Genomic DNA, 19,877 nt, shown 5'->3' on the forward strand with positions numbered 1-19,877 from the left:
CCTGAAAATGAGAGTAAGAGCCTATATATATTACCCAGATTTGTTCTTTCAATAAATAAACGTAGTCATGTTTTTATTTCTTCATGTCAAGAAGTATGAAAAACTTGATTTGGTGTTTTAATGCATGGAAAACACAAGTTGGTTATTTAGTGACAAGATTATTAAGAACGTTTGCGTTTGCGGTTTTCTTGTTTATGTTTGTTCCATCATAAACATTCATTGTGCATTCATCGCATACATAAGGTTTACAAACGAGGAAGTTTTGTTTAATGTGGTTGCATTGCATAAAGATGAATCACTGGTAAACATATTGATCCCTCAAATTATAGGCAAAGTTTAGCCCAAGTTATAGTCTTATATATTATTTATAATTATATTAATAATTGAAATGCTGTACTTAGAAAATGCCTGTTTTCTCCTGTAAAAAATCCTTTTAGGACACACTGTACTAATGATATGGATAAATGGGAACCAGCCTGGAAATGGGTGTATATATAGGTTTGGCTGACCAGGGTTGGTTAATAATGTAAATTATGTTTTAGGAAAAATAATATTTTGAGAGTTTATCCTAACTGTAATTGAAAAGAATACCGACATTGTTTTATTGATGGAATTTCAGACCTTTAACAGTCTTGAGTTTGGAACACTCATTACTAAACTTAGTACCTGACTCTTTGGTGCGGACTTGAAAACACATGTTTCAAACACATGCGGGTCCAGAAAATGCCGCGGCTCATATCCTTTCCTCTACACAGAAGCTGACATCCAGGTTTCATCTATACTTATAAATGTAGGTTTGATTATGAGCACTCACAATCTTTAAGTTATTGAATTTTAAATATCATGGTGTTTGCATAGGTTTACTATGAGAATTGAATAAGTGTAGCTTTTAAATAATTCGTTCATATAAACATACGATGATATGCCGCTTTTCTATGACAAGATTTGCTAATTAACACTGAGTAATGACCGTAAACTCTATGGACTTCTTGATCATAATCCTCGCCTTATTAAAATTTGCAATGATTCCACCATTGTCACACTTTAAGAATGGTGACCTCATCGACCTTTGAGACCGATGTCCGGATTTCGGTCTAGGCGGTAAAATGCAATTATTTCTGAAATTATTCAGCAGTAGACTAACATGAAAACAGCCAAAGTAAGGAAAGCAGACTAGTTTGGAAGAAAACGCTTAGTTAGCACAGACGTTAAATCAGTTCTTTATAAATATTACCCACCTTGCTCCCAATACCAATGGAAACTTTGATATGAGAACATTGCGTAAGTTCTTTGCATCTCTGATGAAGGTTTTTGCGATGTCTCTGGTGTCTACAGATGTATTTTCATAACGCATGATCATTTCCATGTCTTTTGTATGATTCCCTACCACAAACACACCATACACGTGATTTCCTGCAAAGACAAATACGGCAAACGTATTTTACTTTAGAATCAGTGATTGTAAAATGGGACGTATATGCTAATACTTTCAAAATGAAATGACATAGAGTACATTGCTTTGTACCTTTGCTGCGTGTGTTATTATAAATAAATTCCGCTGGAACAGCAGCAAGACGAACCAGGATAGTTAAGATTTGTATACAGGCCAATACAACATTCACAGAAACTTGAATCCAGCTTCCAGGAATGGCTCTAATACATGCAAATTTGAGAAAACCTAAGAAGGTGTAAGGATATGCTGGTTTTGCTAAAAATATTTTAACACATAGCATCGGCCCAAGTTCTGGTATGTCTGATATATATATATATATATATATATATATATATATATATATATATATATATATATATATATATATATATATATATATATATGAATGACATTTTATCCATTTTACCAATAAAACGAATTCTCCTATGCAAACCATATATATCTGGTTATATTTTGTTTGTTTCTGTTGTTGCTTTTTTCCATTGTGTTCTCGTTTTGTTTCGTTTTATTTTTTAGCATATCTTCAAATATTAAAAGCTGTTAAAATACTTGTTTGTGCTATTTTACCGTCTTTTGATTATTGTTTTAAGACAATCAGTAAACACCAACAAAATTGCAGGAATCTTTGAATTTCGTCCCACAGTAATTGTGTGAACTCTAAAAATACAAAACGCAAATGTTGGAGTAAATTATGTTTCACAGGGAAGATTGATCCGATCAGATTAGTGTTAGAACAGTCTTCCACTGTAGCAGTAATGGAAAATCGAATACAATTTATATTTTCGATCTCAATTCCATATGGACAAGGGAAATAAATTCTCCCCATGCTTAGTCATTACTACTGCTAGGTAGCTACATTTGTTGACAGTTTTGCTTGAAGGATACCTCAGCGAGGATGCTCACATTTACGTTTAGGTGTAGAAGGGTTTAATAGTAACGTAACTGAATAAGTATGCTTTGAGATATATGATTTACTTCAAAGTTTACTTTCTCTTTTGAATGTATTTCCCGATCAGATTACCATTAGGACAGTAGTACCAGGACGAATCATTGATCAGTATCCTACCTCTTCGATAGTCAAACTGATGGTACAAGGATTGTGCCCTGTATTAAAGTAAATTGCACACCTAATAAGAAAACTGTTCCATCGGCAGTCACCTAAGCTTTAAAGCCAGTATTCGTCTAGGATTAAGGAAGGCAAGCATTTTTGTTACTGGATATATCACTGGGAAAATGTAGAGAAATTGGTGTTCCACGCCCGTGACAAGACAGAACAGACTTTAAACAAATCTTGTAATGGTCTGAGTTGCAGCACATGTACATATCGATCATCACCATTTATGTCTTTATAACCACGATTCTTTAGGAGAGGCTTGCCGAGATAACTCTAATTTCATAGCTGTGTAATATGCTTGAGGCGTTCTTAATGCACTGGGATATCTGAGCACACCAAGCGTATAACCCACTTCAGCCTTGGTGATTATAATCAATTTCCAGATTTTGACATAAGGATGAAGGCGTTGCCCAGCCAATCCCATATACCTGACACTTTCCCGTGCACTTTAAGTTGCACTTAAGCGCGTGGTACCGGACCTGAATCACTGCCTACTGAGACCTATCGAAGGAGGAGAGAGAATGGATGACGATTCTATGATTGTCAATTTAAGGCAGCATGTTGCTTGCTACGAAGCTTGATTGCATCTTGTCTGAACTATAGATAGTTCGGCTGACAAAATGGGCATGCACCTCGCTGACCGTGCATGCTGATGTTAGAACTATCCGAAAACGTGTTTTCTACCAGAGAGGCTTTCAAGAGGTGCAGGCTAAGGAAATGATCTGATCTGAACTGGGCCATGTCAGTACGTACGAAAAATTCTCCTTAGGAAATGAGGTGAGATATTCTGGTATATTACATACAAAACTGCCTAATACATCGGATAAAAACATTTTATTACCTATATCCTCTCTACTATGATGTATAATTGTGTCGGATATCAAGAAAAGAAAGCCTTTGATTGTAATGGGTGCTCACATTTTTTCTTGACGAAGCAAACACAAACGTTAGCCATTTCTAATATTGAGGTATTCGAAGGTGTAATGCCGTAATATAAGAAGTGATGGGATATTAGGGAAATTTACAAATTGTCTGTTATGTCTAAACTGACAGCAAATTGACTCATGTTTGCTGAAAGTATGACTGACATTTCCTCCATTTTGAACCATGGCGAATCTATGTACACGCCGAGTCGGTTGAGGTCTATGGCTTGTCTGAGATTCCAGTTTGTCTTGGGTAGTTACGTTTACCAACTACATTTACCGTCCGCTTTTCGAATAGCCACCAATTTCCTTCGCTAATGTTGCTGCCTTCTCCCAATCAGAAGTTAAGTTAGTCATGGAAAGGGGAATCTAACGGTGAGAGACCTAGATAAATGAATTTCGAAGCCTCTCCAAAACAACTTGGATCGACCAATCGTTTCAATCTGCGCGGTTCCAAACGAAGGAGTCTGGTTCCCACATCATTAGAAAAACTACAAACAATAACAGGAGAACTACCCTTAAAATTACGTAGGCAAGAACTGCTCCTCCGATACTCCATTCGATTACCCACCCAGACAACCATCCCACCAAAATAGCTATAAATAAGTGTAAAATTGTCTTCAAACCCTAAATCATACCCATCACACCAAGTGGCAAAGTAATCCTTGAACTAATAGAAAAGATACCTCTACTTAAAAGAAACAGGTAGCAAACAATACAGACCAGAACAAATCACCATGGTTACAAAAACCACCATGGATTAACATTGAAGATTCCAAATTAGGCAATAAAGAAGAACAAGAAAACTTACTAAAACCTGTACTGGTAAACGAAATCAACCAAAAATACCCGGACTATGTTAAAATATATACCGATGGATCAAAAACAAACAACCCACCAAGAACAGCAGCAGCAATAGTCATCTCTGAATTCAATATACAAACGGGATCCAGATTACCTGATCATTGCTCCATTTACACCACTGAATTCTGGGCTATACTTGAATCACTACAATGGATCAAAAACAACCAAATACCTAAAGCAGTCATTATAAGCGATTCCCTAAGCGTTATCAAATCGATCCAAAATCGCAAAGCACACTCTAGGGAACAATTCCTCGACCGAGCATGCCAATTAATCGACGATATCACCACAGCACATAAATTAGTCGAGCTCATGTGGATACCGTCGCACATTGGAATCTCTGGCAACGAAACAGCAAAGTTGCAAAATTCAAACTAGGAGATCAAAACTCTATCAAGCTTAACTATAGCTCTACAGAAGCAATAAGCTTTGCACAAACATATATAGACCAAACATGGCAAATGTTTTGGAACTTCTCCACAAAAGGTAAGAAGCACCATGAACCCCCCCCCAAAAAAAAACCGTAGATAGGAACATACAGCTACCTAAAGGTACCTATTTAGAACAGAAAACCATAAACAGGATAAGAACTGGAAAAACTAAAGTAGTAAGCAGTTTTGGAAGGTTTATAGGATCCAAACCAGCAACCATTAACTGCTTTAGCTGCCACACCACCGAAGATCTACACCACGTATTCAATATATGCCCAAAATATAAACCCGCTCGGAAAATATTTATCAAAAACAAAAAGAGATTGGATCATCACACACATACCCAGAGTTACTTATGGACTCTAATAAAAATAAACAATCAGCATATAAGAATATAAATCAATTCATAGACTCAGCAGGATTTAGGAACAAAATATAATTACTATCCCCACAAAACCAAAAGACCCAGTAACTAGCTAAATAAATTTAGAAGCCACCATATAAAAACCCATAACATATCATTCAATTTTATAAAAGTATTAATAAATAATTCACTTACGAAGCACCTATAAAAACCTAAGGAAACTGCAAAATCGGATGTCCTAGATGTCCTTAACGAACCGAGTAATCAGCTAGGATTCCAGACCTAGATGTCCTTAAGGAACCGTGTAATCGGCTAGGACTCCGGTCTCTTGCTAAATAAAGTATAAATAACATTCAATCTCTAAAACCATTAATTAATAAATAACTTAAAGAGGTAATATCTAAAAACTTATAAATAACATAACGTAGGAAACACACCCTAAACACCTCGACTAGTAATACCATAATAACCTTGAAAATCTCTCTTCATACACGATTTCTACTAAGAACCTCTATAAAAGAGCATAGAACATCCCCTCCCCCCATTAGAACATTTTGAAGAAGAAAAGAAAATCGATTTTTTTTTCTCGCAAGAAACACCAGGCAAATGCAACAAGAAACCAGCGATGTAAAGCAAGCAGGACCGTTCCCGAGCTCTCCTTCCCACTAATGACAGCCAACCATTCAACTGTAAGGGACCTTTATGGACCCACAGATTGAGGACAAACCATCAGGGTTCCTTGAATCTATAAAAGCCTGGGGGAGGTGGTACCATTCCCTTCCCCAGGAACAACTAGCAGGCTGCGGTGCAGTCAGAAAAATGTGGCATGTGCACAACTGTGCGCATGCCACTATAATTAAACTCAACAACAACAACAAATTCGCGATTAGCTCAAATACGGCAAAGCTTGCTGGGGTGATGGAATGATAGACGACAACCAGAATGGTGTTATATGCAGTGTACTGGCGGTCGTTCGCCATATTCAGGTATGGAAAATACCCTATCCACCATGATGTATATGAATTTGGGTCAAGTTCCGGAATGGAGGCAAATTACTCCCACAAAGCAGCATAGAAAAGGGATGACACTCTCCAGTAATTTCCAGTTCAAGATTGGAGAAATCAGAGTGACGAGATGGAACTGACTCGGCCAGCAATTGTGTCGTCACCTCTTGAAATAAATCGCCACACCTGCATCTCTGAAAATGGATGTCATGGAAACTATGGCTGGCAGCTATTTTTCTGAATTGATGTAATGATGACTGTGGCGGGTTTTTTGAATGTTGACTTAGTATATCGTATTCCCATTCCCTGGACATGCCACGTAGCTCTTTGGTCTTTATTCCTTGTAATGGTACCGTGAACTAGGTGCTCTCCTAAGACAACTCGCGCAAATTGTATGTATTTGTTGACGAACATTTTGTACACACATGACATGTCACGTGCAAGTCTTGATTGCTATATACATCTTGAATTTTCTGTATTTCATACATACTCTTTAATCGTCTCTGAAAAAAAAGAAGGATGAGAAATTTTGGGAAATATCAAACCAAATTTGTTTTGGTGCACAACAAACGAAACGTAGTACTAAATAAGTGACGATATGTCCGAACAGTGTATGAAAATAATCAGCATTGTGTACTGACAATATCGTGTTGAACGGGTTAAGTGGTGACCAAGTGGTCTAAGGTGGTTGCCTTTACCGATCACTGTCATTTCACCTCTGTCGGCGTGGGTTCCAATCTTGATTTCGGCCAATGTGGGTACGTGAGAAAGCTTGCCGGTAGAACTTCATTTGTCTATGGTTCTTTTGGGGGTTTTCAGTCTTCTTTCTTCACCAAGCATACTAACCGCTATGTATAACCTATCATGATCTAAATCAATGGCATTGAATTCACAAAACCAAAACTCACATAACGTATTGGATCACAAAGTCATGACTGCAATAAACTTAATTTAAATAGTCTCACAAGGCATTATGAGAGCATAATATAGCTTATACCTTTATGTTCGATAATATACCAAACACGAATGTTTTAATAATCCACAAGAATTAGCGTCCCTGAGAGTTATTGCATACGATACATCTCGTATCAGCGAAAGTAAAGCCTGGGGAAAAAAACAAAGCCACCCATCGGCAGAAAGTGGAGGGATTGGATTGGGTCTGGAAGAGTTTCGTCCCTTCAGCCATGCGGAATAATGACAGAAAAGACAACTTGTTCTTCCTTCTGTGATTGCTGAACTCTAGCATCTTCCAAACGTAAATGTGATCAGAGAATGTATTGAAAGGAGAAATGTCTCTTAATTAGTAAACATTCAAGAAAGAGCCAAGCAATGCTTGACAACAATACATTGTACGATATTAACCAAATTCAGCTCCAAGTATCAACATTAGTACTCACCCAGTGGGGGTCTAGTTGGTCCATGAAATGGACAAATCAGCTCATTATGATGATCCGATAAACAATGAACACAGAACATTGTACAGTCGGTATTACTCATTTTGCATAGTTCACCCTTCAAAGGCAGATTTGCTGAAATTTGTAAATAAATAAATAAAATAAAGCATGGTAAGTTTTAAATAAACGATAACTATTTACAAACAAATGAAAACAAAATCACCCATTAACGAAGACACGTTAGTTAGTAAACCATTCGATGATTCAATGTCATTTAATTTGTTAACGCATTCATAGCAACAAGGAATAAATAATAAAAAATGTGGACGAAAATACATTATTATTAATCATATCATAACCAAAATGTTACCTTTCTTTTTCTATTTACTTTTTCGTTGTTTTTATGCGATATGTGACCGTACGGAATTTAATTAACATGAAACGATTAGTTTGCATATTCTGTATTTAGCCAATATGTGATATTGCCTCCTTCAACGTAGTGACGAAAATACATTATCTGGCAGCAGTGACAAGACTAGCAATACATTTTCGCTTATTTTTTGTCCTAACTTTAGTTTCATTCTTGGTCTATTTATGCGTGTTCTCTTCGCCATTACAAAAATTAATCGACAATATCGCAAAGCATGAGCTTTGACTTCGCTCATCCTGCTGTCATAATTAACTAATGTTAAATCCCGGCTGGGCCGAGCATTTCCGGGTAGTGCAAAGCCAGCCAGATCCTTGTGACTGGGTCGGGTACTCATCCTTCCCTTGTTATTATGCAATGCATTTTTTCTACATTGAAACTAGCTATGCAATGAATGGTAATATCATATCCATCAAGCTCAAGCAAATCATGCCATACATTTTCAAGCCATTTTACTCATGAGACTCAAGCTCCCAATAAATTAAGAATAACATTTGTAGAATGTCTAGGTCATTAAACGTTAATCCTATGGGAGGGTTAATCTAGTTAACAGCATGCCGAAGGCTCCAAGGGACTAATTTTATTATATGTTAAATGCTGTGTAAGTTTAGATTGATTGATTGATTGATTGATTTTTAACGGCGCATCAGCACTGTTAGGCTATTTAGCGCCAAACAAAGTGTTATTTGTATAATCTTTTCAAACTTATAAAAGGTCTTATATCGACCAGCGATATAAAAGAACAAATGGTTGAAATTAAAAACGGTAAGATGGTTGATTGATTGATTGATTGTTTGTTTTTAACGGCGCATCAGCACTTTTAGGCTATTTAGCGCCAAACAAAGTGTTATTTGTATAATCTTTTAAAACTTATAAAAGGTCCTATATCGACCAGCGATATAAAAGATGAAATGGTTGAAATTAAAAACGGTAAGATGGTAACGGTGCAAAATAAAGCTTCCCGATCAACGGGAGATGTAAATGTTCTATGTTAATGAAAAAAGATGAAAAGGTATTAAAATGGGACGGTATATATATATTGCATAAAACTGCACAAGGTGATATCATAAAAGTCAGAGTTTAGAGTAAATATTTACGACTTTCAGGAACTCTATAATACGAGTGATATTTATAGTATCAAAAAGTTCTTTCATGTCATGCACAATGTAATAACGATCGCGCGTAGGTTGTAGGTCAAAGCACTCTATCATAAAGTTCTTGACAGTGAATGGTTCATTGCAAGAAACGCACTCTGGTGGGTCTGCACCTTTAAGTATGTGGGTGTGGGTGATATAAGTATGACCAATTCGGATTCTTGCAATGACTACCTCCTCCCTACGCATGGTTCCGTAGGAAGGAGTCCATTCTCCTAGAGTTGGCTTGATTGCATGAAGTTTGTTATTTACGGCATCATTCCATGATGCCTGCCACTTCTGACGAAAGAACTTTCTGATACAAGGTTTAAAATCAGTATACGGTATTTTAAAATCAGATGGTTCTTGAGTAAGGGCCATTTTAGCAGCGCGATCTGCTTTTTCGTTACCTTTAATACCAATGTGGCTAGGTAACCAACAGTATATTATATTGTGGGAGACACTCAGCTCGGTATTTTTGAAGAGTATGTTTTTTAATAATGGGTTCTCCAGTTTTCTATTGTGTAGAGATTGGAGTACTGATAGCGAGTCAGAGACGATGATACTGTTTAAAATATGGTTCTTTTCTATATGTTGCAGAGCAAGGTCTATTGCTCTGATTTCGGCTGTAAAAATTGATGCTCCATTTGGTAAGCGAACTTGCGTTGTGTGATTTCCACAAACAAAGGCTGCAGCAGCCTTTTCCTCATCCTTTGATCCATCAGTGTAAATTCTGGTGTAGTTTTTAAATTCGGTGAGGAGTTCATGGTAAGAGTTGTGGAAGACAGAAGGGTTTGTTTCGGATTTTTTTCCATCGTGTAGCGTAAAACGTACTTTTGGTTGTTTAATTAGCCAGGGTGGTGTTTCGTAGATGAATGTTTTCTGAATTTTAGGAAGATCTATATTTGTAGTGTCAAGGCTGGATCATATTCTAATGCCAAAGGAAGGTATGGCGTTTGGTTTATTTTCGTATAAAGTTTTGTATTTGGGTTGAAAAACAGCCGAAAAAGCAGGATTCAGAGGGTTTGATTTTAATTTGAGAGCATACTGTGCGGAAAGCATTTCTCTACGATGCGATAACGGTGGTTCATTCGCCTCAGCTAGAAGGCTTTCACACGGGGATGTTTTAAATGCTTCCAGAGCCAGTCTTATTCCCTGATGATGAATTGGATCAAGCATTTTAAGATACGATTTTCTGGCTGAACCATACACAACGCAACCATAGTCCAGTTTGGAGCGAATAAACGTTCTGTATAAATTTAGGATGACTTTTCTATCAGCACCCCAGTCAGTGTGCACTACTACTTTAAGTAGGTTAAGTGCTTTTAAGCATTTAGCTTTTAAGTTCTTTATGTGTGGAATAAAGGTCAGTTTTCTGTCAAAGATTATACCTAAAAATTTGGTTTCCTCAACAACTGGAATAGGTGTTCCATCCAGCGTGAGGTTCGGTTCATCGTGATGTTTTCGTAACTGACAGAAATGCATGCATACCGTTTTTGATTTCGAGAATTTGAAACCGTTTGCATTGGCCCAATTTTGAATTTTGTTTATATTTTGCTGCAGTTGTCTTTCAATTGTATGCATGTGCTTTGACCGATAACATATTAGAAAATCATCAACGTATAACGAGCAATCCACACCAGGAGTCAAACGCTTGGTGATGCTATTAATTTTGATGTTAAAGAGCGTCACAGATAAAATACTGCACTGGGGCACACCCATCTATTGTTCGTGCAGATCTGAGAGGGTAGACCCCACTCGTTCTTTGAATTCTCGGTCGGAGAGAAAGTTGGGTATGAAAGAGGGCAGACGGCCTTTTAGACCTAGATCGTTCAGGTCATTTAATATCCCGTACTTCCATGTCGTGTCATAGGCCTTTTCTAAATCAAAGAAAACCGCTACTAAATGTTCTTTCTTAATAAATGCATCGCGAATAAATGTTTCCAGTCTAACCAGATGATCATTGGTGCTACGGCCATATCGAAAGCCACTTTGGAAAGGAGATATTAAAGTGTTAGTTTCCAAATACCAGACAAGCCGAGAATTGATCATTCGTTCCATTGTTTTGCACACACAGCTTGTGAGTGCAACTGGTCGATAGCTGTTGGGGTCTTCGCTATATTTACCGGGTCTGGGGACTGGTATTACAGTTGCTTCTTTCCAGATTTTTGGTACATTACCAGTAATCCATAAATCATTGAAGAGTTTCAAAAGAGTTGTTAATGATGATTTTTGAAGGTGTTTCAGAAACTGGTAATGTATTTCGTCAGGCCCAGCGGATGTATCATGGGCCTTATCTAAAGCCTCCCTAAGCTCCGATAGTGAGAACAATTGATTATAACTTTCCGAGTTGTTGGATGTGAATTTTAAACGTGACTTTTCTTTTTGAGTTTTAAGTTTTCGGAAGGCTTCTGAATAATTAGATGATGAGGAATTTTTTGAGAAACTGTCAGCAAGAATATTTGCAATGTCACATTTTGGACTAAAGTTGTTACTGTTCAGTGTCAGATGTCGCAGAGGATTTTGTTTTCTCTTTCCGTTTATTTTGCGTATAGTGTCCCAAACTTTCTTAACAGAGGAACGAGAGTTTCAAGAAGAAACATATTTCTTCCATGATGCTCTTTTACTTTCTTTGATTGTGCGGCGAGCTTTGGCCCTGACAATGCGATATATATTTAAGTTTTCGGGCGTCGGGTGATTATTAAATTTTTTTAATGCTTCTCGGCGTTGCCGTATGGCTTCCTTACATTCCTTAGTGAGCCAAGGTTTTAGGGTTCTTTTACAGTTTGTTGAGGACTTGGGGATAGATTATTCTGCAATGTCTGTTACAATAGATGTAAAATGCTGAATGGGATCGTTAACATTGAAAACTGTATCCTCATTCAGCCTAGTTTTACAGAGTGTTTCAAACTTGGCCCAATCGGCCTTCTTTAAATTCCATTGTGGAATTACTTCATCAATTGTAGAGTTATGATTTACAAGGGAGATTGGGAAGTGATCGCTGCTGTGAAGATCATCAGCGACCTTCCATTCATAGTCCAAAAGCAGCGAAGGAGAAGAAATTGTCAAATCGATGCATGTGCATGTACCCGTGCCTGGGTGTAAATATAAAGGTGTTTTGGTATTATATAGACACAGATCGTGTCTAGAAATAAGGTCTTCAACTTTGTGACCTCTATCACTTATAAGATTCGATCCCCATAAAATGTTATGGGCATTAAAATCCCAGAGTAAAACAAATGGCACGGGAAGCTGTTGAACAAGGTCGTCTAATTCATTTGGTACTAGGTTAGTGTTTGGTGGTAAGTAAATAGAGCAAAATGTAATCACTCGATGTAGAGTGACGCTTACAGCAATGGCTTGTAAATTTGTGTTTAAAGGTATGATGCTATGAGGGGCTCTGTTGTTTACAATAACAGAGACTCCTCCTGAGGCCCTGTCAAGATTTTGAGAGTAGTTCTTAAACTGGGAGTAGTTTTTAAGTGTGATGTTATCCGTATTTTTCAAAAATGTTTCCTGAAGACATAGTACAGTAGGATCATGTTCGTTTAAAAGCAGAAGAATATCATGGTAGTTGGTTTTAAGTCCTCTACAGTTCCATTGTAAGATGGTGTTCTTCATTACAACTTTATATTAAAGATTCTGGAACTAGGTCAGACCTTTCGCGGAGGCAATCTGTTTGGTTATTTATCTGGAGGAAGTATGGGGATGTATTTTTTGTTGTTAGGTCTGAAGCCACCTTGATGGCATGGAGCAGATTCTTCTGCATCCATGTCCTCCAAGTCTCCAAACCTATTGTGCAGCTTTATGGGGTCATCAGACCCCTTTTGCTGCCTATTTGTTTGCAACTTTTTCTTACTGTTTGGTGATCTTGGTGGTGCAGTAGGCCGCCTGATTTTAGTTTTTTGACACTTTTCGGCTTGCCGACTAATCCAGGTATAGTCTTTTCGACTATAAATGGCGATACTTCAGCAAGTTGTTTAGCCTCGTCTTTCGATTGGATGACCATGAAGCGAGGAAAGGATTCCACACTACATGGCTCATCATCCGACTCTGATCCAGTTTTGGTATGTTTATGTTTTTGTTTTTTTTAATTATCCATGATGGCTTGAATAAAAATTCAGCACCCGTGCTCCCCACCCACCAAGGAGCCCAACAAGGGGACACTTTTCAAGTGCCAGGGATACACAGATGCCATACTCAGTTGATAAAATTACCTTTTGATTGACCCTGAAGTCGCCAATTTCTCAGGTCGGTAAAATTACCCTCCGATTGACCCGTTAAGCCACCGCCTTCTAGGAAGTCTTCTAAGACTTGGAAAAGGGAAAGATAAAAGAATAGAATATAGGGGCAACGGTGGTATCAAGAGAGATACAAGGAGACAGATAAAGAAGGTGAAAGAGTAAATAAAGACTTCCTAGGGCTCGGCGTGACCAGCTGATTTGTCGGAACCGGACCCATCCCGACCACCCGTCTAAGAGAAGTAGAGGCCAAAGTAGTGTATTGCATGGAAAGCCTCTGCTCAACTACCAGGATCCTTTCCTCCTCCGACACGGGACGCAACCCACGGCAAACAGGTTGCCTCTACTTAGTCGCCTTTTACGACACTTAGCGAGGCACGTCGGGCCAATTCTACAACCCCGGACCCGCAAGGGGGGGGGTGTAAGTTTAGAGACATTCAGCTTACAGAGAGACTACCTGAATTTTTGCATGAGCTATCCACTGCATCAAAACCTAATTAAAAAGAACAAAATGTAAGAAATGTACATGGCAAGGATGCTGGATTTGTACTGCTAATAATTTTTAATCCATACCTATACTGATTCTATTCGTTTCGTTCCTCGAATAAAGGATCCAGAGCAATAGCCTCAATATGGTGGAAACGGAAATAAAATCTTATATTTGAAATATTAAGTTTAACGAGATAACATCAATTGAAAAGCTAGGAAAAACATGTTACATGACTTAAATATACCTCTCTCAGAGGTCTCGCTAGGATTTTAAAACTAGGAGTACAGGAGTCCCATTTTGGTAAAAATAGGAGTCCCACCATCAAAAGTTGCAGTCCCTTGTTTCCGACAGAATCAACACAGGCGTGAGTGCATCTATTTTTAGATGGAGAGGTTTTTGAAATGTAATCACTCACTATAATATAGCTTCATTACAACAGTCCATCGACAGGATCGCACATTTATGGTTTATTTATTTGTTACGTACTTATAGTAATTTTAGGCAAATAAATAGTATCTGATTTGCTGGTTTTTTTTTCGTATTTTCGCAAATACGTGTCAAGTCAGAAAACAGCTTAGACTTTAAAGCACATCTAGCGAATTCCACAACATAGCACTGTCCCATACCTTTCTGACCTACATAATTTGCATTTTAAGTTAAATCTTTAATAAAATAATGCCTAGGCTTTACTTTCAATGATTTGCTTATTTTTTCTGAATGAATTTGCCCGATGATTTAAGAAAACAGAAAATTTAATAAACTGGTACGTCCCAGACTTAGCAAAGTCCGCCATTATTTCCCGTTAGGCCTACTGGTTCACTTAGTTTCAAACTAATCTTATGACGAAATAGTGTACAAGAAGCAGTTAATATATATCCAGATCACTGATTCTGATCTTAAAACACAAGATTGTTTTATCATCAAAGGATATCATGCAGGAAATTGATAGTTGCTACCTTACTCGGACATGGGTTAATGGTCAATCAGCTATCAAAACATAATGCTGGTGAATGGGCAAGAGTTTGTTTGTCAACGTAATTGATATAAAAACTAGACCTAGCTACTGATGCGTTGAAGAATAAATTTCGCTACAACACTAGAACTAACCGGGTTATGGCGAGGGGCATTTAAAAAAAAATATGGTATGGTCAAACCTTAAATAATCACAGGGCGAAGTCGTTTTCGTCTTCCTACCAGAAGAAGGCAAAGTTGATATTTTTAGGCGACTTGTCACCCACTTACGAATGGCATTTTGTCTAAGTCTCAACATGTCTTGATTCTGAGGTCACGTGGACTGCTTATTCCGCTACATTTGGAAATGAACACAATAATGACAGCTAAAGTTGTTAGATGTACTTGTATAAATGACTACATGTACATCTCTGAGTCTTTAAGCATGTGCATTCAATCACTGTAAATATCAGTACATTTTCCCACCCGGCCGCCAGTCAAAGCTTTTGAACTTGACGCCCAGCTATTGATTGCATCATGTTCTTTTCTGTATGTACTCTTACGAAATGGCAACATGTATGTACATCAAGGGGTCTTTCAGTCACTGAATTCTATCGTTGAAAATATCAGCACAACTAACGGATCAACATATTTTCCCACAAAGCAGGTGACTGAAGCAGAACTGGCAAGTCTTTGAATTTTGCCGCACACCTATTATATGCGTACGGAGGACCCCCGCCTCAGTGATTTTCTGCGTCCCAGATCAAACATTGGCGTCCAAATACGCGTAATTAAGCGTTTCCGAGATCTCTGCAGGCTCTCTTATGTAGATTAACTGATGTCGTGAAGAAAATTATACTCTAAAATCATATAGTAATTGTAGATAAATACATAAAGCTGATATTCAAACTCTATTATTATTGCCACACTTAACAAATATTTGGTCAGATACACACCAATCCCTTTGGATAATTCAGCATCGACTATCTAAATAATTTTACTGTGTACGTACAAAGAATATATAAATCCATCTGCATTTGACAATAATGTACTCCTCCCTCGATACGTGTACATAAATCTTTGAATGAACATACGTCCAACTGTTTGACGAAGTATATAAATAATATAAAACACTAATCCAGGTTATTTTCATAAAGACTGCCTTCTTATTTTTTTCTTCAAATATACAAGGTGAGCAACACAAGTCTAAGTTTGATGTGATCATGGCTTATCTATCTGGAATGGCAATTGAGAAAGAAAGAAGTAAAACAATTAATATACGTTCTAACTCTTGCAAGGGATATCATGTTATGAAAACATGGTCGCTGTTTATAGTTACTATCATGGGCATCTAAAAGGTGTACAATGTTCCATTTGGATGAAGTTGTGTGTGTGTGTGTGTGTGTGTGTGTGTTTATGTTTGTGAGTTTGCTCAGGACAGTGGCCTATAGTTGACAATTGTTTTCTTTAAAACTCTTTTTTTAGGTGGGAAAAATGAAACTGACCCCCATTTTTCTTTGTATAAAATTATGAATTGATCAACCTGTTGGGTTTATGTAGCATGATACGCATCTCTTGGCATTCCTCGGATTTTTTTTGTAGAGTGTATATGACTCTAGACGAGCAGCCTGTTGAAGAAATTAAGAGAAAGCATTACTTGAACAATGTGCATAGACCACTGAAAGTAACCAGTTTTCTCGTAAAATTTGTTTTCTTCGATATTACTTACCATGATGATTATACATTCGACTAACTACTACACTACTACCTTGCAAATGCAGCCCTCCCAGATTAAAACCTTTCAGCTAAATAAAAGGTAAAAGCTATCTGCCACATACAAGGCACTTAGAAAGAGTGATCCCTCCTTGTTAATGGATTGACCCAAACTTGAGTGAAATCCTCAGCTACACCTGTAGCAGGAAGCAAGCACTCTATTGCGATGTAACTGGGGAGCATGGAAGGGTGTATGTTTATTATGATCAGTTTAGTATTATCTAAGAAACATAATTTACTATAAAATTGGTTCCTTCTTCAAATACTTGGCTCGATCATAATAACTGAGGAGAATAGGTATGAGGTGCAGGGCGATAAATCCCTTTTTCTGCAGAGAGGTCATATCCGGTCCATTTAGGGTTGAGAGACCTTTTCTTGATAACCCAATTGAAAATCATACTCCCTATATCTAGTAGCTGTGTCAAATCTAACGGAAGTAATGAAACTTCGTAATTAGGAATTTGTCGAACTACCCGTGATGTTAATCTTTGCACCACAGCTATATATTCCTGCAAATCGAGCTGAGCCTTTTAGCACGAAATATCTCTGAGATAACGACTGGAGAAATGTACTTGGATCTCCATCCCATAGCATGGACAATAACATTCCCTCGTATATAATGTTTGCGGCGACTGTCCCAATTCCTTGATCCGAGATGCGAAGCGAATTCATCGGTATGAGGATATTTCTTATATACTGAACAAATAACCCACTCTATCCAGGACGAAAGTGAGTACCTGTATTCATACAGTCCTTTTCCTCTGTGAGGGCAAGAAAAGGCATGATCTCTATCGATGCAACGGCTCGGTCGTTCTTAAATACAACTTCAGGATTTGCACTGAGCCTCGTAGATGACCTCCACATGACGTGTCCAAAGTAGAAAGGAATTATTATAAAAGTCTGATTACTCAAGAATGGTTGCCAGTCACTGGCAATGAAAGCAAGAACCAAAATGAATGGTACTGACCCATGTTTCTGGAACTGCATGTAAACGGGTCCACCAAGGGGATATATATTTGATCATTCTGCCAGCCTTTGGCTAATGCTGTGCGGTGGCAGGACTTACATGAACTCGAAATCGATTCTACTTGTGTAATGATCCAATGTCACTGGACGTGTGTAATCTACATGGACAGAAGTTCGGATTGACCCTTATTTCACACAATATCATGTATTCCATTATAACACAGTGTATTAGTGATATTGAATGGTAGGCTTTGATTGTTATTAGTGCTGGGTTATTTTTGTCGAACAGCCATAGGATGCTAGCTATTCAAGTGGTATGAAATGTTCTAGTGCGCAGATGAGGGCATATTTTGATTTCCTTGCGATTCCGTTGCGAGATTGATGAGGATGATCTATGATTTCCCGTTTTAATAGAGTAATTAGGACGAAAAGACACTCCGATTCTTTTTCCTCATGTATCACTTTCGCACGCGGACGTGTTAAAGGAGAAACGTATTCATATGGCCATTCCCATCTCCATGCACATGGATCCGAGATTGACGAGACAATGGTCCAGCAAGGGATCACGTGTGTCAGGGATTGACCAAGATAAATGCAATAGACGGACAACAAACAGTGTGAGACTAGTATCAAACTAGCATGAGCGCTTTTGACTCTTTAATGAGTTTTTTTACAAAGGTAAATGCAAAACATAGACAAGACAAATAAATAAAACAGAAAAACGGTTATCTAAGCCAAACTTTACTTGGACGTTTCTACAGGAATTAAAACTTTTAACTTTATTAGTTTTTAACTAGTTTATTTCAGCTTGTTGAAGATACCAGAAAATATTTGTATTGACCTAGAAATTGATGAGCCATAACGACATCTGTTATTTTAGGTAAATTTATGTAAGCACAAATTATATCTCGGATATAGTATTGTTATAGCTGAAATAGGCTATTAAGCAAATTTAGAGAATTATTTAAAAGAAAATGTGTCAGTTACAAAAGATAATTTTAGTTGTACATGGTTGTTTCTTGTTTCTAGTCTTCTTGGTTTAAAACCGCTTTGCTTCAATGTTCTAGGGCGGCGTAACCAGTAAGATTCCTTTTCTTTCCTGGTTTGGGAACTCCAGTTGAGGTTGTGAGCAATTGCATTAAGTGTTATATCACTGAAAGTGTGGCCAGAGGAGGAGAAGTGTTCTGCGAACGGGCTTCAGTACAGCTTCTTTGTCATCCAATCAATTCTATGAAGGATGTTCCTTTTGTGTAGCTTTTCAGTTTCTCCGATATACTGAAGGCTACAAATCTTACATGTGATGCGATAAATGACATTCTCTGTTTTGCTAGTTCTGTTTTGACCATGTATTTTTAGTTTTTCTCAGTCACTTTGCTAGAAAATGTCCTGGTCTCTATCGTATGTTAACAGGTTTTGCACCTTTTATCGCCACAGGGGCCCAATTGACTAGGGTGGCCTTGAATAGTGATTGGTGTAAGCTTCGCCCTGATTAGGATGACCTTGAGGTTTTTTGGTCTCCGGTAGGCTGCTACAGGTCTGTTAGGGATGATTAATTTTATTGCGTCCGACGTTTCCACGATGGACCAATGTTCCCGATGATTTTACTTACTTTGGGGTTGTCTGGGTGGTAGGTGAGGATAAATGGTATCTTATCGGCCTTTTCCTTCTTTCCAAATTTCTGTAGGTCATCGCGGTTTGTTTGTTTAGCCCTTTTGATTTCCTCCTTAATAAGGTATTTTGTCGTAGCCTCGGTAAATTAAATTATTAGATAGCTCATCAAACCTTTATAGAAATGTTTCATCATCGTGGCAAATTCAAAATTTAAATAATTCTCTAAATTTGCTTAGTAGCCTTACGACTACTATAAAATGAAATATCCGGGATATAATTTCGCTTACATAAATTTACATAAAATAATGGATGTCGTTACGGCTCATTAATTTCTAGGTCAATGCAAATATTTTCCACTATCAGCAGGAAGCTAAATTAAACTAGTTGAAACTTAATAAAATTAAAAGGTTTAATTTTGTAGTTTTCGGAACGACTTTTATCTCGAGAAGTTTGATCTGTAAAGAATGTTCCTGAGGAAGCCACACTCCACTGTCATCCGAAAGATAGGGGAAAATTGCCTTCACCCACCCGAGTTCTGTATTCGCGTTCGTACAGGTCGTGCTTGCCGGTCAATAATCTTGCAGAGATATTCTCTTCATGAGGTTATTGAGGTATCCATGCTTTCGAGATGTACCAATATTGTGCAGTTTGTGGATATGAATCCAAACTTTAAAGGTTCGGTCTCCATTTGTACCAAATACTGATTATGGTAGCAGTCTCAGAAGGCGACCTTGGGCT

General features: G+C 37.7%; 1 protein-coding gene across 2 annotated transcripts in view; it reads right to left on the minus strand.

Annotated features, from left to right (window-relative positions):
- The window catches only part of LOC149779201 (uncharacterized), a 102,040-nt gene that overhangs the window by 15,464 nt on the left and 66,699 nt on the right, over positions 1–19,877 (minus strand). For both annotated transcript variants that reach the window (XM_089939768.1, XM_089939769.1), the window contains 3 exons: positions 16,333–16,417; positions 7,551–7,682; positions 1,239–1,413 (listed from right to left, as the gene is read on the minus strand). In XM_089939768.1, coding sequence (XP_089795894.1) covers positions 1,239–1,413; positions 7,551–7,682; positions 16,333–16,417 — 392 coding nt within the window. The remainder of the gene's footprint in view (positions 1–1,238; positions 1,414–7,550; positions 7,683–16,332; positions 16,418–19,877) is intronic.

Source organism: Sinohyriopsis cumingii, chromosome 17 (assembly GCF_028554795.1).
Source record: "Sinohyriopsis cumingii isolate HCF-2022 chromosome 17, ASM2855479v2, whole genome shotgun sequence".
Taxonomy (NCBI): Eukaryota; Metazoa; Mollusca; class Bivalvia; order Unionida; family Unionidae; genus Sinohyriopsis; species Sinohyriopsis cumingii.